The sequence below is a fragment of the Protopterus annectens genome, chromosome 11.part0, assembly GCF_019279795.1.
Source record: "Protopterus annectens isolate FY-2018-M chromosome 11.part0, PAN1.0, whole genome shotgun sequence".
Lineage (NCBI taxonomy): Eukaryota > Metazoa > Chordata > Ceratodontiformes > Protopteridae > Protopterus > Protopterus annectens.
The window spans coordinates 401,561,429-401,589,257 of record NC_056745.1 but is presented as its reverse complement, the minus strand read 5'-3'; the positions used below and the strand labels follow the sequence as shown (position 1 = coordinate 401,589,257).

The window sequence follows — 27,829 nt, the reverse complement described above, 5'->3', positions numbered from 1 at the left end:
AAATCCATCATTAATGGGTCTGAGGATGTCTTGCATATCAGACAAAGATCACCTCTTAGCAGTCTCTAGGATACAGAGTATAGTGACAGGGCTTTGAATCAGGTTTATGTAGGACATGTTGTTTAGGCCTTGTATCTTTTTAGTAAGGTATCTCTTGGCTTTCCAGTTGAGTGAAATGGGACAGTGACATCTCTAGGTCTATACACAGTCTCTTTGTTTAGAAGCTGTGCAGTATAGGACTTTCTTACAACAGCGGACATATCTTGGTCAAAAATTAGGTCAGTGTCCACATAATTTCCCAAATCCCAAACAAATGGGTCAACTCTTACTGGTGCATTGTTAATGTGGTAGTTTCCTGGGATAGAGGACTTCCCAAAGGATACGATAATGTATTTTTTGGCATTTAGCTTCAGTCCATGTTTTTGACACCTGTTATTTATTTGAGATACACCTTCCTGTAGGATGACTAAGTTATTTGGGGATTCAGTGATTGCACCTAACCAGAGCCCTTTGATACTGGCTTTTACTTCAGAAAACTAGATCCCAAACAGGAGAGGTCCCAACAGAGAACCCGGAGGACTCGACTGGTGATTGGTCTCTTTGTGGAGGTAACTTCCCTATTTATTCAGGGCCCACACTGCTGATTTGGAAACTATTTCACAGGGGCCTAAAGGAGTTTCAGCCTCCACCTCAAAGAATCCTTTGCCCTCCAACAGGGAAGCTAGGTCATTAGAGAGATGGGGCAAAAAGGTTTACACATCCACTACCTTATCTATGAGAGCTTTAAATTGCCTTTTCCATATGTTACAATACCAGGATTATCTGTTAGAAGATTTACAAAAAACATTAGCCACTCCTGAGCCTTTAGACAGGAAGACTTTGCAGGAAGCTGTGCATAACACTCAGCAAGTAAGCAATCACTTCCTGCATTGTGGATATGATGCACTGGAAGCTTCATGTAGGGCAGCTATGACAGGGGCAGTCATTCGTAGACATGCTTGGTTAAAAGATCAACCTCTGCCAGATCATGTAAAAGCAAAACTTCTGGATGCACCTTTGGAAAAGAACAAGCTTTTTGGTGCAAATGCTAAGGATGTGTTAAAGACCATCGAAGAAAAAGCAAAATCAGTCCAGACTGTGAAAGATTTCCTCCAGGTTCAACCCCCCAGATTCAGTAGGAATTGGCCTTCAAAAAACTGGTCCTTTCCTAATCCAGAAAAGTTTCAAAGGGGTAAGAACAGATGTGGCCGAGGAAGAGGCCAATACAGAGGCCCTTACAGGGGACGACAATGGCAGCCAGGAAACCAAAGAAGTGATGCAGGGGTTTCACCTGCCCCACAACCACAATCTCAATGACTTTCCTCTATTACCGCCTACCAGGGAACAACTGGAAGCTCCCATGGGCGGGAAATTATCTCTGTTTGCAGAGAACTGGCACAGACTGACAAAGGACAAATGGATTTTGGACATTATAGACCAAGGGTACAGGTTTCATTTTCACACCTTACCAAGAAAACAAGGCATGCCAAACCTGCCACAAAATCAGAGGGAAGAGGCTATCAAGCAAATCACTCTGCTGATTCGGATGAAAGCAATAGAAAGAGTTCCACAACAAGAACAAGACCAGGGATTTTACTCAAGGCTGTTCCTTGTTCCAAGAAAAGAATCTCAATGGAGACCAATACTGGACTTGTCCGCATTAAACACCTTTCTCATAGTGCCAAAGTTGAAAATGCTGACTCTACAGCAACTCCTTCCCATGCTGGGCAAGGGGTCGTGGCTGATTACTCTGGACCTCAAGGAGGCATACCTGCATGTCCCTATCAGACACAGCTGCAGAAGATACCTCAGATTTCTTGCAGGGCCAGAGCATTATCAATTCTCAGCATTGCCATTTGGCTTATCTACTGCGCCCAGAGTATTTACAAAATGCCTGGCTTCAGTAATTGCTCATTGCAGGCTCCAGGGTATTCAAATTTACCCATACCTGGACGACTGCCTCATACAAGCGGACGACAAATTGATGTTGACAAAAAACCTGGATTATGTCATACGATTACTTCAAGCTCTGGGATACACAGTCAACTTCCAAAAGTCAAGACTGCAGCCATCCCAGCAAATAATCTTCTTAGGAGCCAAACTAGACACAGCCTCTCAGATGGCTTACCTGACAGAAGACAAGCAAGGGAAGTTAACTCATTATTTCAAAGGTCTAGCAAAACTAACCTAGATGACTGCAAGGAGATTCCTACAGGCCCTGGGTTACATGGCATCCTGCATTCTCCTGGTTCCATTCGCAAGACTACACATGAGAAAGCTTCAATGGTACCTAAAAAGCATTTGGTCTCAACACAGCAACAACTTGGAGACAATCATACCACTAATTCCATGCCTACAAAAGGAATTCCTATGGTGGGCCTCGGTGAGCCAGGCAAACACAGGTATGTCATTCAGAAAACCACAGATAACACAGACCATGACTACAGACGCCTCAGACCTTGGATGGGGGGCGCACATGGAAGGCAGATGTATACAAGGACAGTGGTCTCCAAAGGAAACACATCTGCATATAAACCAAAAGGAAATGCTGGCAGTAATGCATGCCATCGAGGCCTTTCAACACCAACTCCAGCAAGGCCATTTAATGATACGGACAGACAACACCACTGTGATGTGGTACATAAACAAGCAAGGGGGCACCCACTCTTACCCTCTTTGCAGACTGACAATGCAGCTTTGGGAGAAATCTCTGAGCCTGAACATCCAGTTACAATCCCAGTTTGTTCCAGGAAAAGACAATGTGTTGGCGGACAGCCTAAGCAGGAATTTCACAGATCCACACGAGTGGAGGTTACATCCGAAGGCCTTCAGACAACTCACTTCGACATGGGGCAAGCCAGAAGTGGACCTATTTGCCTCTCATCTCAACCATCTACTACCAAAATTCTGCACAAGGACATACCATCCAAAAGCTTGGAAAATAGATGCCCTCTCATTCAACTGGAACTCCCTAACAATCTATGCTTTCCCACCTCTGCCACTGATGACCTCAGTATTACTAAAGATCAAAGCAGAGAGACCCAAGGGAATCATAATAGCTCCGGACTGGCCAAGACAACACTGGTACCCACTACTACGGAGCATATGTCACACCAGGAGGTGGGCCCTTCCCCAATGGCCTCTACTTCTAACTCAGCACAACTTCGAAACAGTGCATCCAAATCTTCAGACACTGCAGCTAACAGCCTGGGAGATCCCATAAATAACTTCAGCCTATCTCTCTCCAAGGAAGTTCAGCGGATACTAACAGAGGCTCAAGACCATCCACCAGAAAGGTTTACTTAGCAAAGTGGAAAAGATTCAGCAATTGGAATACCAGCAAGGGACATGATGCATCATTGTTGAACATCCCACTCATCTTGGAATATTTGGCAGATATGTTAAAGAATGGCCTCTCATATTCTTCCATAAAGATACATGCATCTGCTATTTCAGCTAGATACAACACTGATCCTCCTGTTTTTTCACACCCTTTACTAAGGCAATTCCTCAGGGGAATCAAGAACATTAAGCCACCAAGAAAGGCCCCAGTGCCAGCCTGGGACCTCAATTTTGTCCTAGAAAAACTGACTCTACCTCCATTTGAGCCAGCAGCTTCAGTTGACTTGCAATTTCTCTCATGGAAGACAGCTTTCCTGTTGGCAATTACATCAGCAAGAAGGGTTTCGGAGCTACAGGCCCTAATGGCAATACCACCCTTTATTATTTTTCACAGAGACAGGGTTTCATTAAGGACCAACCCTACGTTTATGCCAAAGGTGGTATCTAGGGTTTCTTTAAATCAAGCCATTCATCTGCCTGCTTTCTTCCCCAATCCTGAGAACAAGGGGGAAAGACTGTTGCATACCTTGGACATTCACAGACAACTTCATTACTACCTGGACAGAACCAAGGCCAGTAGGAAGTCTGAACAACTTTTTGTAGCTTACGCCCCTGCAGTCCAAGGAAAAGCAATTTTAAAACAGACTATTTCAAAATGGATTGGACATTGCATCAGAATCTGTTATTCCTTTCATGGAAAGACTGTTCCAGCCAATGTCAGACCACATTCCACCAGAGCTACAGCCACCTCTACAGCATTCTTAAGAGGGGTGCCTACTAAGGACATTCTAGAAGCTGCTACATGGAGCTCCATGCATACATTCTCCAAACACTACAATCTCCCTCTATACTCCAGATCCAGAGCAGGCTTTGCTTCTTCAGTCCTGCAGGGTTTGATTGCCACACCATCTTTTTCCTAGAGCATTCCTCCTCCCCCAGCTAAGCTATGGTATTCTACCCACATGTTATGACTGCAGTTGCATTCTTGAAGGACATAGTACAGTTTTGTACCTACCATAAATGTAGATGTCCGATAGACATGCAACTGCAGTCGGATTTTCCCACCCTCCATACCCCTCTATGCCTAGGGTCCACTCCTATCCCTGTTTCTCTTAGCTGGGGATATCTGTTATGGTGTATTTGTTTTATTGCTCATTTATTTGTTTGGAATCCTGTTTTTGTCTTCCAATTTGATTACAGCCTTCCTTGGAGGGCACCTGGCATCTGGGGCAAGAAACACTGAAGAAAATGGCGTCGGCTGATGCTTATGTACTCCAGCCGCTCTGACGTCGGAGAGAAATGCGACATCAGCCGACTTCGGACCCAGACTTTGGAATCCGGCCGACCGAGGGCTGCCTGAGGCAGGACAACCCACATGTTATGACTGCAGTTGCATGTCTATCGGACATCTACATTTATGGTAGGTACAAAACTGTACTTTTCTGGTGAGGACCTCCACATATGCAGGTATGTGTGATGTTGATTTGGGTGGAGTAGGAGGGGAGGTGTGCATGGTGGCAACCCGCTAATTATCTTATGTACTGACTGATGTATGAGAGAGCATGGATTCAAAGTTCTTAATATAGTTGCATCTCTCACACAGTGTTTGCATGAACTAAGTGTAACGGGTTGTCTGTGAACATGAGGCAGTTGTTACAGTGCCTCAGGATGCCCTCGTCGACAAAGCTGGCTGGAGAAATTGTGGGAAATTGTCTGTCTATAGTCATAGGTAAATTTATATGATCAGTAAAAGAGGTCACACTTAGGAGTGGCTAGTGGATGGAGAGGTGTGTTGGTTCCTCTAAGGAATATCTCCACACTTGTGTTTCAGCCTCCTTTTTTGCAAGGTTGACATAACATACTTATTTTAAGCATTTTAAGTATTCTCTAAGTTTGTGTTTTGCATCTATATCTCTATATACCAGTACTGTATATAATATGTATAATGCATATAACGCTATTTATTAGAAAGATGTTTGTATGTATTTAGTTCTTATGCATTTAGTTACAGGCCAGTTTTTTGCCTGAACTTATATACACCAGCATTGCTGTTTAATATTGCTCATCCACTATGCCTGATGTTGTTTTAACTAAGATTTCCTAGTGCTTTAGGGGCTGTGGAGTCATTTGTAGTGTTTTGATGAGCTTTTTTATGAGCTTTTTTATGAGTTTTTTGTTTCATGACGCAATTTAATTGCTAGATAGTAAGCTCCTAAGTTTTTAAGGAGTTTTTAAGTGGTTTTTAAGTGGGTTTGGTACTAAAATATGTTTATATACTACTTTTTTAACATTGGATGAATACTATAGATGCAGTTGTATTCATTGTAAGGAGTGTACTGATTGATTAATTGTTTAATTGTTTAATTGACCAATTGATTTTTTGGTAGGAGTAGCTACTTTAGCTAGGTATATAAATGAAGCTTGCTCCCTTGTGTATTAGATCTGAAGAAGCATGCAGTAGTGCATGCGAAAGTGCTCATCTTTTATGTTATTTTCTTTCCAATAAACAGTGAATCCTTCGTGGTGGTCTCTCTCCATTTTTTTTGCTATTGGATTTGTTTTTCGTTGGAAGAGACCTTTAGGAGCCAGGACTGTTTTAAGGTTTATAAGGCTAGGATTAGTGTTCCACCTGACAGTAGAGTAGGGCCACGAGAAACCTCTGGAGCACCACAAGCAAAGTGCTATGGGAAAATTTAACAAACAAAATGTTTGTGTCTGTAACAACCAATGGTAACCACCACTATGCAGCAGTGCATGATGGAAGACTACACACAAACAACTGTAAATGCAGGGCTTAAATAAAACTGAAAAATACCCTTTTTAACTCAAACTAGCCAATAAGAACGGTCTCTCTCAGGTCTAGACCAATCACCCGTGATTAGATGGGAGCCAGACAGCACTCTCCTCATATGAGGGTGCAGAAGGGCCTTCATCAACAAAGGTGGCTTAAAGTTGATGGTCAGAAGTTACAAAACAGACCCAGAAACAGCAGACTAGGAACTGGGCAGTGCTACAGCTGAACTAGTACAGTATACAGTAAAATGTGACCAAAAGTAGTTAAGACCATTCAAACAGACAGTGAAATGCAAGTACAAATTAAAATTGCAATATTAGAGCAAAACAGGCACTTACAGTTAGTTGGAAGCAAAGGATGCCTCAGATATTTCAGTATCTCAGTGAAGAGCTAGTTTTAGTGTTCAAGTGATACCAAACAGTCTAGATTCAGCGAATCTGAATATAGACTATGCTATAAAATGCAGAAGTACTAGAAACTCAAAGTGCATAAGATCACAGTCACAACTACAGAAATCAGTTTACATAAAGTAGCAATTCCCAGCATAGAAGGGTGTAGGCCAAACTGTTCTGCCACAAAAGTCTAGACCACAAACCTTTCTAATGTAAAACAACTGGTTTTGGAGCACAAGTGCTTAAGCCAAAACTAAGACACTTCAGAATAACAGACAAACTAGGCCTTCAACCAGCAATTTCCAGCTAGAAGGATGTAGGCTATCCTCTCCTGCCACAAGAGTTTAGATCATAAATCCTCCTAATTTAAAGTAATCAGTTTGGAACCCAAGTGCTTACACTAGAATAAAGACAGTTAGAATAACAGACACAATGAACCTTCAACCAGCAATTCCCAGCTTAGAAGGGTGTAGGCCACACTCTCCTGCCACAAGAGCCTAGACCACAAATCTTCCTCATGTAAAATAAATGGTTTTGAACCCAAGTGCTTAAACCGGAACAAAGACAGTTAGAGCAACAGGCACAACAGGCTGTCACTCAGCAGTTCCCATCTCAGAAGGGCGGAGGCTACCTCTCCTCCCACAGGAGTGTAGATCACAAACCTTCTAAATGTAAAATAACTGGCCTGAAGCCCAAGTCCTTTAACCAAAACTAAGACACTTAGAGTAACAATTACAATTTAATCAGGCTACTAACAAGCAGTAATAAAGGTAGCAGAATAAATGCAGTTGAACACTTTAGGAACAAGCAGTAAAAGCAAAATAAAGTAGGAAGAGACACAAAAACAGTAAAAACAGCTGAATAAAGTATTAAGTATAAAGGAGAAAACGGAAGATAATTTAAGGTGGAAATGACTGTCCAAGAGCAGGAAGGAACAGCCTCTGAATTGGAGGCATTCCCTCCTTGGCTTAAACAAGCAAATAAGACACCTTGTAAGGCATTCTAAAGCTAACTATGAATCCAAATTATCCTTGTTCACTAAGGATAACTATAAGGACTTCTTTAGCTACGTCACACACCTTAAATGAAAAACCCATATCTGCACGGAACTGGTCATTAATGTCACCACATATACTGAATTTGTAGAAATAGCCAACCTGCTAGCTGACAGGTTCAGTGAAAACTTCACCCCCTGTCCCCACCACATATCCCCCAAACCATCCCTACCACCTGCCCTCCACCTAATATCTCCAAGGATCAGGTCATCAGTGCTCTTTTTAAAGCCAAAAGCACAGCCTCTATGGGACCTGATAATATCCCAGCCTGTGTTCTAAATGGAATAAAACAGAACTAGCTGCACTGTGGAGTACTCTTTTTAACCATAGTCTAAGCACTGGTTTTGTGCCTGCTAAATGGAAAATAGCAACCATCACCCCATTAAATAAAGGAGGTGCCACCACTGACCCTGAGAACTATAGACACATAACCCTGACCAGTCTAATCTGCAAGGCTATGGAAAGAATAATCATGGACTTTATCGGCAAAGGTATAGGAGACCTCCAAACGCTCGACCCAACCCAGTTTGGCTTTGTTAAAGGGAGATCCTGCCTCTTAAACTTGGTGGACTTCTTTGAGACAAGTCACCAAAGCTCTGGATGAAGGCAAATCCGTGCATACAGCCTACCCGGACCTGGCCAAGGCCTTTGACACTATTCTCTACTCAGGCATCATTGATAAACTCATTCAGCTGGAGATCAACCCATATATTGTCAGGTGGGTTGCAAACTGGCTCACCCTTAGAACGCACAGTCAAAATGGGTAACTCTACCTCCACCAGCAGACCTGTAACCAATGGTGTTCCACAGGGATCTGTGCTGGGGTCTCTATTGTTTGGAATCTACTACTTGGATGTACAGGCTAAAACAAAAGGTCTGTGGCTGACAAAGTTTGCTAATGATTGTAAACTGGGTGCAGTCATCGAGTCCCCAGATGATGTCAGCATCTGAGAAGAGGGACTTACACAGACAAATGACTGGTGCCAAAGTCATGAGCTAAAACTCAATGCAGAAAAATGCATTATCATCCCCTTCAGCAAGGGTGACATCCCTGCAAATTACCACTTTAATAACAACATCCTAAGCATGCAATCAGTGGTGAGAGATTTGGGCACACAGATTGACAACAACCTTTCCTTTGACCACCATGTCTCCACAGTGGTAAGAAAGGCTTTCTGCATTGCCCACCTCATAAGTAACAGCATTGTATCCGGAACAAAAGAGATTATAACCCCCTGTACTCCTCACTCATCAGGCCAATATTAGAGTACAATGCTACCTTTGGTATGTACCTTACCAGGCACCTGCAGCAAGTGGAAAGACCTCAAAGGGTTATTACAAAGACAATTCAAGGTCTTCAGCATATGCCATACATTGACAGACTGAAATCACTGTCACTATACTCTGCCTTTTACAGACTATTCAGAGGCAACCTCTACCTTGCATATAAAGCAATGTCAGATCCTGCTCTAATGGAAATGCTGCACATTCATAAATCAAATGGTATAAGATATACTCACTCTAGGGAACTCAACTTAGTATGTGACATCAACAGGACTTGCTTGAGAGACGGGTATGACTCACAGAGTTTATCTCTCCTCTGGAAGAAACTTCCAATTCAGGTGAAGGAGAGCCCCTCACTGTCCCTATTTAAGCGTAATGTGGATGATTAGATGGGAAACTGCAAATTCACCATGGGTGATTCACCAGTTGGACAGGGGCAGTAGTTGTTGACTTAGTCCAGTTTAATATTGTGATATTCTTGGGAATAGGGGTTGTACTAGGCTTGTAAGGACCCTAGGGCCATTAGTCTAGCAACCTCATATGATGCTATGAAGAAGGATAATATCCAGAGGTTATGCAATCACTTTTCATTTCTCCCCAACCCCAGTTAAGATGGTCACATCAGGATGTAGCCCCCACCACCAACAACTGCAGATAGTCAAAAGAAAGGTTCTCTTTGATTCAAATAAAAAAGAGCCATCCAAGAGGTCCCACCAGATCAGATGGGGTCAGGATTCCTTTTGGTTCCAAAGAAAAACAAGAATCTCAGTCCCTTTTTGTACCTCTGTTACCTAAACGGTAATGTAAAGAAAACCCAGTTCAGGATTGTCATGGTGTAATGTATTACACCTTGTCTACAGGTAAACAGTACGTGTCCTGGAGATTGATTGAGCACATCCATTCTCAACATCAGAAGGGTCAAAACATCCCAGAAGGTTCTGTGCTTCCACTTGGGAACCAATCATTTTCAATGCAGGGCCCTTTCCTTTGTTGTCATATCAGCCCCTCAGGTGTTCACCAACTGCATGCCCATTGTAGCAGTCTGCCACTGGCTACAAGGGATCCAGGTATTTCCTTATCCAAACAACTGTCTCTGTTTGTTCTTGGGCATATCCATAAACTATTAGAAATCCATCCTTCAGCCAACTCAGACCATTCAATTTATTGGATGCCACCTAAACACAATGACCTCCATGCTGTCCCTACCTCAGGACAAGATTCAGTCACTAAGGAACTCCATCCAAACTATCTCCTGTTTGACTCAGAGTTCTGGGATTGATGGCATCCTTTATAGTGATGGTGCAGTTCATTAATTTTCATGTGAGGATACTACAGTGGCTTCTAAGAGTTCAGTGACCTCAGGTTTTACAATATCTTCCAACCCCCATTACTATAACCAACCTGTGGAAGGAACAGTTATGATGGTCGCTAACTTCCCCCTGCATTCATTTGTGTAGACCCTTTTTTCTACAATCTCCTAAGGAAGTAGTGATTACGGGCACCTCCTTATCAAGGTGAGGGGGGCATTATATGTCTTGGCAATCTTCCTTCCATTGCAGGAACTACAGGACTTCAATCCTCTGATGGTGATTTCTATCCAAACCAACAACATGGTAATGGTTTTGTACATCAGCAAGCTGGGAGGAACCAGATCATATCCCTTATGACAGGAAGCCATGACAGTATGGCAGTGCATAGTATAATTCACATGACTTTCTCATTACAGTGCACATTCCCAAGAAGGTCAGTTGCCTTGCAGACAGACTCAGCAGGTCTATTCTTATACCTTACTGGTGGGGTCTCAATCCAGCAGTGGCACAATAAATATTCACATGCTGAGGCCAACCGTGCTGCAGTATGTTTGCTTCCCCATCCAACACCAAATGCAGCAACTTATTTGCTGCGATTTCCCCTAGAGGGAGAGTCCCCAAGAGATGCCGTAGTCAAACAATGGTCTCCTGGGCTGTTCTTTGCATATCCCCCTTTGCCCCTTATTCCCAGGTTTCTGCACAAAGTGATACAAAGTCACTGTAATCCTCATTGCCCCCCTACTGGCCCAGGCAACTTTGTTTTTCCTCTTAAGGTCTTGTATCAGAGAAAACCCCCATGGATCTTGGATCCACGACAGGATCTACTCTCTCACCCATCTGGGAACCCTCACATGAATCTACACAACCTCAGGCTAACATTTGGTGTTTCCAGATGTTCTTCGTGTTTCACTGTTACAGTCATCACATTTGGGTTATCTGCTTGCAGTAGCCTTCAGTCGGCCTGATTAACAAAGTCTTGGGTTCTGAATCGGTTGCTGACTCATCTTCCATGATGTCAGGGGTATAAAGCATGCAGCCGACGCCATTACATCAGTCTTTCTTGCAGTGCAGTGCCCAAAGCAGAAGCAGTTCACAAGTGCCGGTCAGCCGACTCCTGAAATTTTAATTTTTGAGTTTCAGAACCAAAGTCTTCAGCTAAGCTAAGTACGCCGTTGGGGACTTTTTCTTGCTCTAAACCAATGTCAATTGTTGTTGTTGTTGTTGTTGTTGTGTCTTTTGGCTTTTCCCTGTTAGGGGTCGCCACAGCGGAACTCCGGTCCGCTAATGATTGGTAGTTGATTTTTACGTGCCAAGTTACCAGCCCTGACACACAACCTTCAACGAAGGTACGCCCATTCACGCATGTCTCCACGCAGAAGACGCTCTAGCTGAGAATAAAAGGCAAGAATTGTATTTCTTGTGGAAAGCAAATACTTCATAAAGATTTTCATTCTACTGCATCCCTTGCCTAGGCCCTGACCACGACGTACCTCGCTGTCGGTTTTGTGCCTTATTTAAACAACAAACTATTCATCGTCGGTATATTTACGCTTCTAAATATTTTGGTACTCGGTTCAATTATCCAGATATGGCTTCAGTAAGCCACCCGACTACCGCCATCCTGAAAAACCGCAAAGATAAAGACAGACCACATATGTCCAAAGCTGCCAACGACTGTTCTCCTAAGCTAGTCGCCAGTTCACCGGTACTCAATGAGGTGCTTTTGCAGCCCCTGATACCTGCTACTTCAGATTCACAGGCCTCTAATGCGACCAATTCGGAGTCCGGTATGCCGTGAGATGCTTCAACTGTGAAACCTGCGGATGTCTCTACCTTGGATGGGTCCGGAGCCACTGTGCAGGCACCAGCTTCTGAGGGTGTATTCAGGCCTACTGACTTGCATATTAAACCAATGACATCTTCTTCTTCTAAAACTCGATCCATGCCTAGAAAACTGACACCCAGACCTCATGGTCAGGCCTCTATACCTAAAAAGCAAATGATAAGAATGGCTGAAGACCTTATTACTTTAATCAGGGGAGGCCAACCTTCCCCCTCTAAGAGACCTAGGACTAAGTTTGCTTATGATTCTTCTGATCAGGATTCTGAAATTTCTGTTTCCTCTGATGACCAGGATTTACCCGTATCTACCTATGAGGATTCTGGTGCAGAAGACTCTATTCTCTGTGCTTCCCCTCTAGAGGATTTCTCTTTTGGTGAAACCTTGCATACTCTTAGGGAGCATTTTCACTGGGAAAGCCAGGATTACTCTGACTCTAAAAAGAGGCTTAGGGATTTCTTATTCCTGCCCCAACACAAGCCTCTAGCTACCCCCCCCCCCTGTACTTGACATTGTTGATGATCCCTTTTCGGAATCTAGTTTGGCCCCTGATTCTTTACCTCCTGCTCCCAGAAAACCTGATAGATATTACAGGGTTCCTGAGTCACGCAAGTTCCTTTTTAAAAATCCTACTGCGGATCCTGAGACCATTTCGCAGGGACCCAAGGGCATTAAGGCAACTACTGCCAAAAATCCTGCCCCTTCTGATAGAGATTCCAGGGTGCTGGATAGATGGGGTAAGAATGTGTACACTTCTGCAAACTTGGCCATTAGGGCTTTAAACTGCCAGTTTCATATGTTGAAGTATCAGTAGCATATTACTGGATTGCTTAAATAAAAATTGATGTTGATTCCTGACTGTGCTGAAAATAAAGATTTACAGGATTTAATGCATTCTGCTGAACAAGTTGGAAAACATACTTTGCAATGTGGTTTTGATTCACTAGAGGCATATTGCAGGGCTGCTGTCACTGGGTCTGTACTTAGAAGGCATGCTTGGCTTAAGGAGCAATCTTTGCCAGATCATGTTAAAGCTAATTTGCTGGATGCTCCCTTAAACCAAGACCGCCTGTTTGGCAATAAAGCAGAAGAAGTACTTAAAATGATGGAGGAAAAAGCTAAATCTGTGCAAACTGTTAAAGATTTCCTGCAAGTACAACCTCCCAGATTTAGTAGGCATTGGCCTTCTAAACATTGGTCCTTTTCTGCCTCTTCCAGGCCTTCTCAGTCCAAACCCAGAACCAGCAGAACACGCAGGCTTCAGTCCCAAGGTACTCACAGGGCTAAGCAGTGGGGAACTCCCACTTTCAAAGCAAGGAGTGGTAAGACTCTTCCCCCTATGGTAAATTGTCTCAGTGACATAACTTTAAATCTTCCAAGCCCTGCTTAACTGACTGTTCACTTAGGGGGAACAAATTGCCCGCCAGGCATAAAATTGGGAACTCACTACCCAGGACAAATGGGTTTTAAATATAGTTTACCAAGGATACAGATTCCACTTTCACTCCTTACCGACCCCAAATGGTGGGCCAGACATACCCCCAAATCAGTGGGCGGAGGCTCAAAAGCAAATTCTTACTCTCTTAAGCATAAGGGTTATTCAACCTGTCCCAGAAGTGGAATGGGGACAAGGTTTCTACTCAAGACTTTTCCTTGTACCCAGAAAAGACAACTCCTGATGTCCTATACTGGACCTCTCTATCCTAAACACCTTTTTGGTGATTCCAAAATTCAAGATGTTAACTCTTCACCAACTGCTTCCTATGCTAGGCAAAGATGCCTGGTTGGCAACACTGGATTTAAAGGAAGCTTACCTGCACATCCCAGTAAGAGAATTTTGCAGAAGATACCTACGCTTCAAAGCAGGATACATGCACTATCAGTTCTTTGCACTGCCCTTTGGCTTATCTACTATGCCCAGGGTATTCATAAAGTGCCTAACTCCAGTCATTGCATTTTGCAGCCAAAGAAATATCCAGATATATCCATACCTGGACGATTGTCTAATTCAGGCAGAAAACCAAGACGTACTATTGAATCATCTGATGTTTGTACAGAACCTGCTAATTTCCCTGGGGTACACTATAAACAAAAAGAAATCACATCTTGTACCCTGCCAACAAATTGTATTCCTGGGAGCAAGCTTGAACACAACTTCCCAGATGGCTTTTCTCACGCCAGAAAAACAAGTTCATTTGACAACCTACTTCAAACTACTGGCCACAAAGATCCAGCTATCTGCAAGGAAAATACTGCAAGCTCTGGGGTTCATGGCCTCCTGTATTCTACTAATTCCATATGCAAGACTGCATATGAGGAAAATACAATGGTATCTAAAAAGCCTATGGGTGTCAGCATTCTCAGGATCTAGAAGCAATGCTTCCTATCATTCCTTGTCTACAGATAGAGTTCCTTTGGTGGGCAGATGCCTGTCACCAAAACAATGGACTGCCATTCACTCTACCCAAAGCCTAACTACAGATGCATCAGACTATGTGCATGGGGGGCTCACTTGGCAGGAAAGTGTATTTAGGGCAAGTGGAACCCAAGACAAATGCACCTGCACATCAATCAGAAAGAAATGTTAGCTGTACAGAATGCTCTGACAACCTTCAAGGACCACATCCTTCCAGGACAATCAATGGTAAAGATGGACACCACTGTTATGTGGTACATAAACAAGCAGGGGGAACCCATTCATACCCTCTCTGCAGACTAGCCATGGCTCTGTGGAACACAGCCTTGAGCTTCCAAGTACACCTACAGGCTCAATTCCTGCTGTGAAAGCTAAACACACTGGCAGACGATCTAAGCAGAAATCTCATGGACCCACACGAGTGGAAACTGGAACCAAAGATATTCAACATGTTGAGAAACAAATGAGGGAGCCCAGATATAGACCTGTTCACCTCCCCCCCAGAACTACCAATTGAAAAAAATTCTGCACAAGGATTCACCACAAACAAGCTTGGAAAGTGGATGCCCTGTCCTTCACCTGGAAAAACCTATCAGTTTATGCCTTTCCCCCTCTGCCTCTTCTCTCCAAGATACTACTAAAGATCAAACAGGACAAACCAAGGACGAAACTGATTGCACCAGACTGGCCACACCAACACTGGTACCCCCTTTTGTGCAGTGTGTCACTGCTAGCACCATGGCACCTGCCTCAGACCCTTGTCCTGCTGTCTCAGCAGGAGTGCCAGATTCTGCACCCACAGCTTCAAACCCTGAACCTGGCAGCCTGGCTAATTACCTGATCTCTCTGTTACCATCCCTCAGTAAGCAAGTGTTGGATGTCATTTTGGAGGCAAGGAGGCCTAGTACTAGAAAATCCTATGCTGAAAAATGGAAAAGATTCTGTTCCTGGAACCAGACTCAGGGGATGGACATAGCAGCACTCAGATTACCTCAGATTCTTCAATACTTAACTGAGATGCTGCACAAGGGCCTTTCCTTTTCCTCCATCAAAATTCATGCCTCAGCCATTTCAGCTCATTACAACACAGACCACCCTCTTCTCTCATCCACTGCTGAAGCAGTTCCTCAGAGGGGCCAAAAACTTAATACCACCCAGGAGAGCTCCTACCCCAGCCTAGGACCTTAACTTTGTATTGTAAAAACTCATTCTACCTCCTTTTGAGCCAGCTGCAAATGCAGAGTTGAAATTCCTTTCTTGGAAAACAGCCTTCCTTTTAGCTATCACTTCAGCTAGAAGGGTGTCTGAATTACAGGCCCTCATAGCAGTGGAGCCTTTCATCATTTTTCATATGGATAGGGTGTCCCTCAGGACCATTCCCTCCTTCATGCCCAAGGTGGTATCCAGTGTGGCCCTTAATCAGTCCATTCATTTACCAACCTTCTTTTCTAATCGACAGAACAAAGGGGAGAGAATGATGCACTCCTTAGATGTGCACAGACAACATAGAGTTTATTTGGACAGGACTAAACCTCTCAGGAAATCTGATTAACTGCTGGTTGCATTTGCTGCAGGGGCAGAGGGAAAGGCCATTTCAAAGCAAACCATTTCTAAGTGGATAGGCCATTGCATTCATTTCTGCTATAAGCACCATGGAAAGCCTACCCCACAGGGGATTAGACCATATTTTACCAGAGCTGTATCTACCTCTACAGCCTTTCTCAGAGGTGTCCCTACTAGGGACATCTTAGAAGCTGCTACCTGGAGTTCTGTACATTCCTTCACCAAGCATTACCATTTGCCAATTTTCTCTAAATCCAGGACTGGCACTACAGTCTTGCAGGGCCTTATAGCTGGTCCTAATGCTATCTAATTTCCTCTTCCCATCCTTAGCTTTGGGAATCTACCCAAATGTGATGACTGCAACAGTGAAACATGAACATAGTACAGTTGTGTACACTTACCATAAATGTAGATGTTAGAGTGTATTCACAGTTGCAGTCCTAGTTACCCTCCCTCCAACCCCCTGACTTCTATTGGCTATACCTCTATTCTTATTTACTATGTTTAAAGCTTTTTGGTGTATTTGCTTTTTTATTGGAGGTGTAACCTTATATGTATGTATATATATATATATATATATATGTGTGTGTGTGTGTGTGTGTGTGTGTGTGTGTGTGTGTGTGTGTGTATGTGTGTGTGTGTATATATATATATATATATATATATATATATATATCTATATATATATATATATATATATATATATATATATATATATATATATATATATATCTATATATATATATATAAAATTGCTTACCATTATGGGGAACCTGACATCTGGGGCAAGAAAAACTGATGTAATGGCGTCGACTGTATGCTTTATACCCCTGACTACCTGACGTCATGGAAGATGGGACAGCAACCGACGCAGGACCCAAGACTTTGTTAATCAGGCCGACTGAGGGCTACTGCAAGCAGATAACCCAAATGTGATGACTGCAACAGTGAATACACCTGAACATCTACATTTATGGTAAGTGTACACAACTGTACTTTCCAGTGATCACCAGTGACCCAGCTTTATCCAGTAATGTTGTCAGGACCCTGTCCTCACCCATCAAAAAATTGCTTGCTAACTGTATTATGGTAAGAGGAAACGTTTTCTCAGTTTTGGCATCATCACAAAACACTGATACTTCTACCACTTGTTTTCCAAATATATGATACCTGGCAAGTATGTTTTACTCGGGTACCAGTTTTTCTACTATCAAAGTACAATTAGCAGTTATCGCATATTTTCACTCTGGCTGTGAAGCCCACTGTTTCACTTCTTATATTCTCTGCAAGGCTTTTGTCAAAGGAGGTTTCTTCCTTCAGCCTCCAGTAAAAGAATCAGTGCCTCCATGTGATCTCATTGTTTTGATGGAACCATTAACTTAGTCGCAGTTTGAACCAGCATTTTCTGCAGCTTCAGTATTTCTCTCCTGGAAAACATTGTTCTTGGTTGCTTTTACTTCAGATAGAAGTGTGTCAGAACTGCAAACCCTATCTTCTGTCATCCCTTACTTGATTTTACACAAGGACAGAGTTTCTATGCATACTAACCCCTGGTTTGTCCCTAAGGTGGCTTCTGATGCAGACATAATTCAACCAATTAAATCTTTAAGTCTACTTTCCAAATTATTCAGATAAATGTGAATATACCGTGTTAAGTTGACCATCTCGCCTTCGTTCTTGCTGTTTGGGTTCAGAGCCGATCCTCGGCTCCGACTCGGCCTTCTCCTATAGGTCGAGAGCTGTTTACTGGCTCGAGGCTACCCCTTATCCCAGAATGCTCAGTGTCATCTACCCAGATCTCGTTTGCCGCTTCAGCTGCGAGGTTGATTCGTTACTGGCTTAGGCTTAGTATAGATTTTTCTATTATTATATTTGTTGTTTATTCTTAAAAATTTGTCAAGTTTGTCAAGTTTTTGTCTGTATATTACTTTATCCCTTATCGCTTCTTGTGTGTTGTAGCTTTGTTGGCCGTCGCTCCATAACTCACAGGCCTTCTATCTCCCCGGAACTCATTTAAATTAGAGATCCCCCCCCCCCCACTTAGGACAGCCGTTTAAATTAGAGGCTCTCCTTCTGTCCCTTAACTGTAAAAAAAAAAAAAAAAAAAAAAAAAGACCATTTGTTTCTTAGTTTTGTAGTATAGCTTTTTCGTATTGTTGTTGTGGTTGTTATTAGTAAAAATGTCTAAAGATACCAAGGTATCTGGCTTCAAAAAGTGTGACTTATGCTGTCAGAAAATGTCTCTGACAGATGGGCACACTAGCTGTGTATATTGTTTGGGCGCTGTTCACCTGCAGGACTCCTGTTCTATATGTCATGCTTTTAGTCCAAGAGTCCTGCAGGAGTGCAAAAACAAATTAATCCTTCAGGGATTATTGAAGCCTCAGGATTCTCCGGCTAAAAGTACTCAGCCAGCAAAATCCCCTAAGTCTGTCAAGCCGTCGGCTCCACCTTCGGAGCCAACTCCTTTACTCGACCAACCAAGTATGTCGGTGCCAGCTGGCACTGACAAGACAACTCCTCCGTCTGCTCCATCTGCTATTTCAGAGCCGTCTCGGAGCCATAAGAAACTGAGGTCTCCATCCTTGGAGTCCATCCACTCGGCATCTCAGTCACCTTTGTTAGAGTGAATGTAGCCATCGTTCTTCCCACTCCTCTCAATCCTCTAGATTATTGGATCATGATGTGGAGAGAGTAGTAAGTAGGTTGCTTAAGTCACAGGCACTGGCAAAAATTCTGTCCAGCCCACCTCAACAGGTATCTGCTCCAACTGCCTCTATTTCTGTTTCTCCGACTACATTTAGCTCGGAGCCGGAGACCATGGATCCGCAAGTAGTAGAACCATTGACTCCAATCATTATCTCTCCTTCGGTTCTGTCGGCTCCGATTACCTCGATTATACCTTCTATTGAGGGATCTGGGCGCCGAGGCTCTCTCGTCGGCTCCGAGGGAGGGGAGTGGCATCGGACCATTGTCGGACCCCGTTCTCCCCCTTGGAGCTTTGGCGCAGGTGAGCTCGGCTCCAACATCGGCCTCAGAGCCATCACCCTCAACACGGAGAAAGACTCCTGTTTCTTGGGAGCCGGAGCTTTCTCTGCCTAGAGGTTGGGACGCCTTCGAGGTCATGTGGAATGTGCTGTCCCCCAAAACAGCTCTACTGCCAGATCCATCAGCTCCTCCCCCCGTGGTGTCTGTTCCAAACTCTACTCCTCCTCCAGACCCCAAGCATAGGGAACCTATGCCCCTGGACACCCCATTGGGTGATCCGTCTTCTTCCGAAGCCTCTCCTGATCACTCAGAAGAGCCTCCATGGAAGAAGTGCAAGAGGAAGCACATAGACTCCCCTGAGTCTGTCACTTCAGATACAGACATGGATGAATCAGAAGGGTCCCCAAGGTCCCCCTCTGTATATGTTTCCTTTTCGGACATCCTTGAAATGCTTAGACAGAGGAGGGACTGGACTTCCCTAGCCCCTACCGAGGACGAGTCTGTATACCTGGATGCATTCGGTTCCTGACCTTCCACCTCCTGGGTATCTCCTCCTTTCGATCCACTCATGTCAGTAGTGGCTCGAAATGCTTGGTCAGCTCCAGATTCTGTGGAACCTACTCCGAGGAGACCAAACAAATTTATTACAGCCTCCCAGGACAAACAATTCCTCTCCAAAGGTGTGCCTGTTGATGCCATGGTGGTAGCAGCAGCAGTAGCCACCAAGAAAGAGTTAGCAGAAACCTCTTCATCTGTTCATCCTCCGAACAAAGACAGATATGGAAAGTGTTTGTCAGTTTGCGGAATGAGCACCCTGACCTATTTTTTCAATGAGGGTCCTGATTTTATCATCAACTCAAAAGGATCTTTCATATCATTTTAAGACAAACTTCAATTCAGCCACAGCCAGCTCAGCTTCTCCAGCTTAGCAGCTCAGTCATAGTCAACTCCTCCAGCTCAGTCAAGTCAACCTATGCAGCCGCTGGAGTGAAGGAGGCCACAGGACAGGGTGTGTGTGGGCTGCTTGGATGTGATGCTGTGCAGTTTGTGGAATGTGGTTTGAGTCCTTTTGGAGCCCTTCACCAGTATTCTTGGCTCCTTTCTCTTTGGGCCTCAGGTGAAAGACATGTTCACCAGGTGTGAGCAGGAAGGCAAGACTCTCTCTGCCATGGGAGTCCATTTTTCCACTCCTTCCAGACCTTATCCCAAGGGTCAGAAAAGCAGAAATATGTGGTTCCGAAAATCCCAGGGACCCTTACCTGACACACATGATGATTTTTCCCCCAGGGGCAGAGGGGGAAACAACAATAACAGATGCCGCCCTCGTGGCAGAGGGGGACCGCAAAACCAGGGTGACAGAGAAACCTTCTCTGCCAAGCCCTTCCAGCATCCCTAAAGGGTTGCCCGACTGCTCACCTCTGGAGGCAGTTGGGGGAAGACTTTCGCTGTACCCAAAAGTCTGGCAAACTATAACAAGAGACAGATGGGTACTATCCATCATATCCAGAGGTTACAAAATTCCCTTCCAATCAATCCCCCATAGAATCAAAAAAGCCCATCCCAGATGTCCCACCCAATTTAAGGGATCAAGCAGTCACAGAAGTTTCAAGACTGCTAGAAAAAAGAGCCATTCAAGAAGTCCCTGCAGACCAACTAGGATCCGGAACTTACTCAAGATTCTTTTTAGTACCAAAAAAGACAGGGGACTGGAGACCAATACTGGATCTCAGCAGATTGAACAAATCTGTACAAAAAGAAAAGTTCCAGATGGTGACACTGCAGTCTATTTTCCCTTTTCTGAGTCAGGACAATTGGATGTGCTCGATAGATCTTTAGGACGTGTACTACCATATCAAGATGGACAGATGCTCCAGGAGATTACTTTGCTTCCGGGTAGGGACCAATCATTACCAGTTCAGAGCTCTGCCCTTTGGTCTTACCTCAGCCCCTAGGGTGTTCACCATGTGTATGGCAGTAGTCATGGCTCACCTGAGGCGTCAAGGATTCCAGGTGTTTCCCTATCTAGACGACAGGCTCCTGACTGCTACCACCAGGCGTCAGCTCTTAGAGGCACAGGATTATACAATCACATCATGCATTCAACTAGGCATTACAGTACATTTCAAAAAAAATCTGCCTTGTTGCCCTGTCAGTCTATCACATACATAGGAGTAGAATTAAACACAAAAGAAATGTTTGCAAGATTACCACAGGAAAGAGTTTCCACTATTCATCAACAAGTGTTAATTCTAATGCAGAACAAAAGGGTTCAAGTCAGACATGTCCTCCAAGCTCTAGGCTCCATGGCAGCTGCCATTCTTCTTGTCCCATTAGTACGTTTCCACATGACAATCCTTCAGTGGCTTCTTTTCACGCAGTGGTCTTTCCAGGAACTACTCATGTCTCACATGATCCTGATCAAAGAAACATGCAAAAGGGACCTTTCTTGGTGGATGATCTCCCCACTAGTAATTCAGGGCAGACCTTTCATACAACCCCCTCCGGTAGCCACAGTGACCACGGACGCCTCTCTGATAGGGTGTGGGGGGGCATTATCTAGGCAGGACAGTCCAAGGCACTTAGCAACCTCACGAGTACCATCTGCATATCAATGTCCTAGAAATGAGAGCAGTTCTCCTAGCGTTGCAAGCCCTTCAAGACTCTCTTCCTTCCGGGACCATTGCAATCCAAACAGACAACATGTCGGTGGTGTGGTACATCAACAAACAGGGCAGGACCAGGTCTTACCCCTTGTGTCAAGAAGCACTTAGACTGTGGCAATGGGCGATTTCCTCCCAACGTTTTCTGATAGCAAAGCACATCCATGGGAAATCCAATGTCATAGCGGACAGGCTCAGCAGAGCTATCCTCATGCCTCACGAGTGGTCTCTGAATCAGGAAGTTGCGGATCTTATCTTCCGCAAATGGGGACAGCCTTGCTGCGACCTATTTGCCACTCCTCTCAACAACAAATGCAGCAGCTACTTCTCCCTACTTCCTCTTCCAGGTCATATACCCAGAGATGCTCTAGTCCACGATTGGCCTCAGGGACTCCTTTATGCTTTTACCCCTTTCCCCCCCTAATACTAAGACTCGTACAGAAAGCAAAATCGTTGGGTTGTAAAATGATCCTCATTGCCCCATATTGGCCTTGACAGATGTGGTTCCCGTTCCTGCATCTCCACCTTCTGGATCAACCGTGGATTCTGGACCCGGTTCCAGATCTTCTGATTCATCAATCAGGTGGGTTGCACCAATTCCTTCAAACTCTCCAGCTCACAGCTTGGTTACTCCACTTCCAACCTTAGCCAGGCTTTCCAATATCTCCCGAGCAGTCCGTGATATTATTGTTTCCGCACATAAGTCTACTATGAGGAAAACGCATGCTAGTAAATGGAAACGGTTTTCTTACCGGTCAGAATCTAGAAATTTGGATCCTTTCTCAGCCCCAGTCCATAAAATTCTTGAATTTCTAGCACGACTCTTTCAGTCTGGTGCGTCTTCTGCTACCATTAGAGTACAACTAGCTGCCATTTCTAATTTTCATATCGGTATGTTTAATTCTAGCATAATGTCTCATAAGCTCTGCAAGACCTTTATGAGAGGAAAACTCTTCTTAGACCCCCAGTTAGAGATCCTCCTCCTCCTTGGGATCTCAATTTAGTTTTAGCTTCCTTAATTTTGCCTCCCTTTGAACCGGCAGCATCATGTTCCTTAAAATTTCTTTCTTGGAAGACACTTTTTCTGGTTGCTATCACTTCAGCTAGACGTGTCTCAGAACTTCAAGCACTATGTGTTCATCCTCCTTACCTGGTGTTTCATAAGGACAGAGTTTCTCTGAGGACCAATCCATCTTTTATTCCTAAAGTCTGCTCAGAGAACAATTTGAATCAATCCATAGATCTCCTAGTTTTCTTTCCTAATCACTGCAACAAGGCAGAATACAAGCTCCACCAATTGGATGTGCACAGACAACTGCGTTTTTACCTCCATAGAACTAAGGAACTAAGAAAGTCAAACCAGTTATTTCTTTCTTATGCTTTCAACAAACAAGGACTTCCAGTTTCTAAGGTGACCTTATCCAGATGGTTATCTGATACTATTGCCTTTATTTATCAGTTACGAAATAAAGAGCTACCAGCTAAACCAAAACGTCATTCCACTAGAGCATTAGCCACCTCTGTAGCCTCTCAGTCTAGATTGCCCATAGACTCAATCTGTGCAGCTGCCACTTGGGCAAACCCTCACACTTTTATCTGTCATTACAAGGTGGATATTTTCTCCCGGAGCAGAGCTTCCTTTGGTTCTACTGTTCTGAAGAGTCTGTTCCAATGAGACACCCAGGATTTTAGGTGCTAGGGACGCTGTCCCAAACCACAAGAACGAAGGCGAGATGGACAACTTAACATAAAGAAGTTATGTACCTACCATAATGTTCCATGTTAGTTGTCTTCATCTCGCCTTCCTTCTTGTGTCCCTCCCTCCTTCCCCCTTCCTAGAGGATTAAGAGGAATTCCTTTTTGTTTTCACTGGCTGAGTATCTTTTATTACTTCACATGCCAGTTAATTTATGACTCTTTCCTTGTAAAGTGTATTGGACAACCAATTTTTAGGTGTCTGGTTACTCTACTCATGTCTAGTGTGCGCGATCACAAACGAGATCTGGGTAGCTGACACTGGGCATTCTGGGATAAGGGGTAGCCTCGAGCCAGTAAACAGTTCTCGAGCTATAGAAGATGGCTGAGTTGGAGCCGAGGATCAGCTCCAAACCCAAACAGCAAGAAGGAAGGTGAGATGAAGACAACTAACATAGAACGTTATGGTAGGTACATAACTTCTTTTTACATACCTTGGAGGGTACATAAGCAACTGAGATTCTACCTGCACTGAAGCAAACCATTTATGAAAGACTCACAATTTTTTGTTCCCTTTGTAGTTAGTAAGCTTGGTTCAGGGGTGTCTAAACTCAACCTTTACAGGTGGCTCTCTGACTGCATTTCATACATTTACTCAGTTCACTTTTATCCATTTCCATACAGACCTAAAGCTTATTCTATGAGGTCTGCTGCCACTTCAACATCTAGCTTTAGAAATTCTTCAGTTTGAGATTTGGGCAACAGCAACATGATCTATATTGCACACCTTTGCTAAAGATTACAGATTGAATGTTATCTTGAGGTCTAGGGCTTGCTTTGAAGAAGAATGCCACCTAGAAGTCCTGCAGCTGTGGATTCTGACCTATCTGTCAGGATAGGATGGGCAGAATGAATAGGACATAGTAGTTACATTCTTAGTATATAATGCTGGATAATTTCATCCCTGTCCTGCCTCCTAACCCCCATTCAAATTGCCACTTTGTAAGTCTTGAAGGACATTTAAAGTTATTTATGCTAGCAGCTATGAAATTTAGACTTTATTTCTTGGCAACATACTCAAACCGAGATGGCTTCACACACTAGGGTGTTACGGAAAGACAAATTTTAAGGGCCTGATGCTAGAGCACTAGTTGTTCCAGCTCAGATAAAGCAAACCAGATTGAAGACCATCAGTCATATCAGTGGATTAAAGAATCCAATGTCACATTAAGTATGTTACTGTCATTTATTGATATAATATTTGTAGCAAAATTCCCTTTTCTTTGTATTGATGCAACTGATGAATTGGTATATATAAGTTCTGGAGGTGTGGAGGAAGCTTGAAATCTATATAGGAGAGCAAGGAGGCTTGATCCCGTGCAAAAACACTTCATTTTTTTTTCTCAGGTTGAATTCTCAACCAGTTATGTTAAGCGACTTGGTTCCTAACTATGTTGTAGCTCTCATCATAGAGGAAACTTGTAATTTTTAATGCCTGTGTTCATAGAGCTCTGACACTTAGAGAAAGTTTGAGAGGTTACTTTTTTAGAGAAAGTATTTGCAGCAGTCATTTTGAGTTATAGGACAAAGTCATAATAACAGTAGTGGAGTAATTCTGTAATTCTTAAGATAGATATAACACAATTTTATTGCACCTGTAAGGAGTGTAGAATGTCAATTAGGTTTCTGTAACCTTTCAGATGAATAAAGAAATTAATTTGCTGCATAGGTCTGAGGGAAATATTCTGCTGTCAGGTTCTGTTTTAAAAAATGTGTGTGGTTCTGTCTTCCTCTTAAAGTGTGAGCAAAATGTATAAAATCATAATCCTCAGAGGTGTCTTAACTTGAATACTTGGAAAGCATTCTATGGACATAAGCATTCTATAGCTCTTTTCCTGCCAGATCATTCATATAAGTATCTGTGTGTGTGTGTGTGTGTGTGTGTGTGTGTGTGTGTGTGTGTAAATATCATGTACATGCACACACGTGTGTTTACTTATTAATTTAAATACACACACACACACACACACATATATATATATATATATATATATATATATATATATATATATATATATATATACATACATACATACATACACTATGCAGGTCTACTTTGTTTAGTTGAATCTCATTTCACTGAATTTCATTTCACCCTGAACACTTCGCTGAAAACTCAAATTACTGAAAACTCATTTCACTGAATCACAGTTAGTATATATGGCACTGTGTAGAGTACTGTGAGGCAAGTAAAACGTATATGCCCTTTTCCCACCATAGTGCGATCCTGGAGTTAGTATATATAGTTGGGGGGGGGAGCATAGCCCCCCTTGTTAGTTTGAGTACATATTGTCTTCTTGAGAGAGAGAGTCATTGGTGTTGCAACTATGCATGCCTATTGTTTAAAAAATGTATTGTTTTGAAGTTTTTGGTAAAATACAATATAAAACAAACAAGGTGGGGGGGGGGCTACACCACCCACACATCCCAATGTGGGGGACTGTGCCCCCCCCACACACACACCCTAACTATATATACTAACTCCAAGATCACACTACAATGGAGAAAAGACCATAAACCTTTTACTTGCCTTGGAGTACTCTACATAGTGCCATATATACTAAGTTCAGTTCAGTGAAATGAATTTTCAGCAATGTGGTCAGGGTGAAATGAAATTCAGTGAAATGAGATTCAGTGAAACAAAGTAGAGACCTACACACACACACACACACACACACACACACACACACACACACACACACACACACACACACTCTTCACATGGTCGACATTTCAGAAGGTCGAAGACCATATGGCCGACTTTCAAAATGTTGACCATGTGGAACGGGCATCTCTGTACAGTGCGGAATGGAAAGATTTCCATCTTCCGCACTGTAGTGTGATCTCGGAGTTGGTATATTTATGTTCTGGGGGGCGTGGGGTGCGGAGCAATGTGAAGGTAAATGATTGTGTTTTTTTGTTTGTTTGGTTTTTTACATCAACATTTCGAAAGTCTATCATATGGTCTCGGCCATATGTTCTTCGACTTTCTGAAATGTCAACCATGTAAAGTAGACCTATCTACTATATATATATATATATATATATATATATATATATATATATATATATATATACTAGCTACTTGGCAGTGTAAACCTTGACTCAAGATGATTATCACTGTTGAAGTGACAGCCCATGTGCAAAATTGGAAAAAGGGTTGAGGATGGATGGATATATATATATATATATATATATATATATATATATATATATATATATATATATATATAGATATATATATATAGATATAGATATAGATATATAGATAGACACACAGATATGTTTATATGTATATATTCTGAATATGTTATGCACAAAAATGTTGTTTTTGTGTGTATAGTATTTCCTGTATTCTTTTGATTCATATAATGTAACAGTTGGCTCCTACCTAGTGTACCCAACTTATTAAACAAAAAAATGATGACAAAGAAAAAGTCCAGACCTGTTTGCCGAGTACTGGCTCATATTGTATAGATGCTATACAAAAGTACTGTATATAAAATACAGAAATAAGAGCTAGATAATTTCTGTTACTCTCATATACTAAAATGCTAACAGCTCAGTCTCACTTTTTTAACATATTGCATCTTAATGTTCAAGATTAAACTATTTGCATCGTGAGTGCCATATTCACAATGGCAGCTGTACAAAGGCTGTATGTTTTTTAATACAGTAGACATGTACAACTAGTAAGTTTGTTTGCCTTCTACAAGGGTTAGATAGAAAGAAACATAAAACTGAAACATTTGAATTGGTTCCATGTTATCTGTTTTAACTATGAACCAGTAATTTGTGGATTAAAATGTTATTTTGCCCTTAATCAGCATGTTTTTATCTTTCTTTTTAGCACTCTTCGAGAAAAGTTGGTTACCATGGACCTCACAACACTGCAGCCTTTCCCTTCAGGAGAGCCAGAACGTTTTGCTGTTTTTATGGACAAAGCCTTGGGGCTGCAGTAAAAAAAAATTTTTGTGTGTTCTGCTTTCCAGTACAATAATGGAAACAGTGGTTACAAAGTACATTAAAATGCATGATTCACCTGAGCTTAAGTTACACTCCTTGCACCTGGGTTTTTTTGAATAAAAGTACTAAAACTATTTAGCAGAAAAGATGTATTACTGTATGTTCTTGGAGCACATCTGCATTGTTTATGACATGAAAGTTTGTAAGCAGACGAATTCTGATTTTCATATGCAGCTGTAATGTTTGCCCTGCTAAACTTGGTGCATGCCATGTATGGTCAAGCTGTTTTCTTTCTGAAAAAATGCCTGTAGAAGTGAGATGCAAACAAGTTATTCTGTTTTTGGAGAACTTCTGATCATGTTCACCAAGCAGTAGTACAAGCTTAACATGGGGTTTAAATGATCATGTATTGTATATTATGCTAA

At 42.8% G+C, this 27,829-nt stretch overlaps 1 protein-coding gene across 2 annotated transcripts in view; it reads left to right on the top strand.

Annotated features, from left to right (window-relative positions):
* LOC122815418 (UDP-N-acetylglucosamine transferase subunit ALG13 homolog) overlaps window positions 1–27,538 on the top strand; it is a 456,754-nt gene extending 429,216 nt beyond the window's left edge. For both annotated transcript variants that reach the window (XM_044087894.1, XM_044087895.1), the window contains exon 4: window positions 27,289–27,538. In XM_044087894.1, coding sequence (XP_043943829.1) covers window positions 27,289–27,400 — 112 coding nt within the window. In that variant the 3' untranslated portion in view covers window positions 27,401–27,538. The remainder of the gene's footprint in view (window positions 1–27,288) is intronic.
* The last annotated feature ends 291 nt before the right edge of the window (window positions 27,539–27,829 follow it).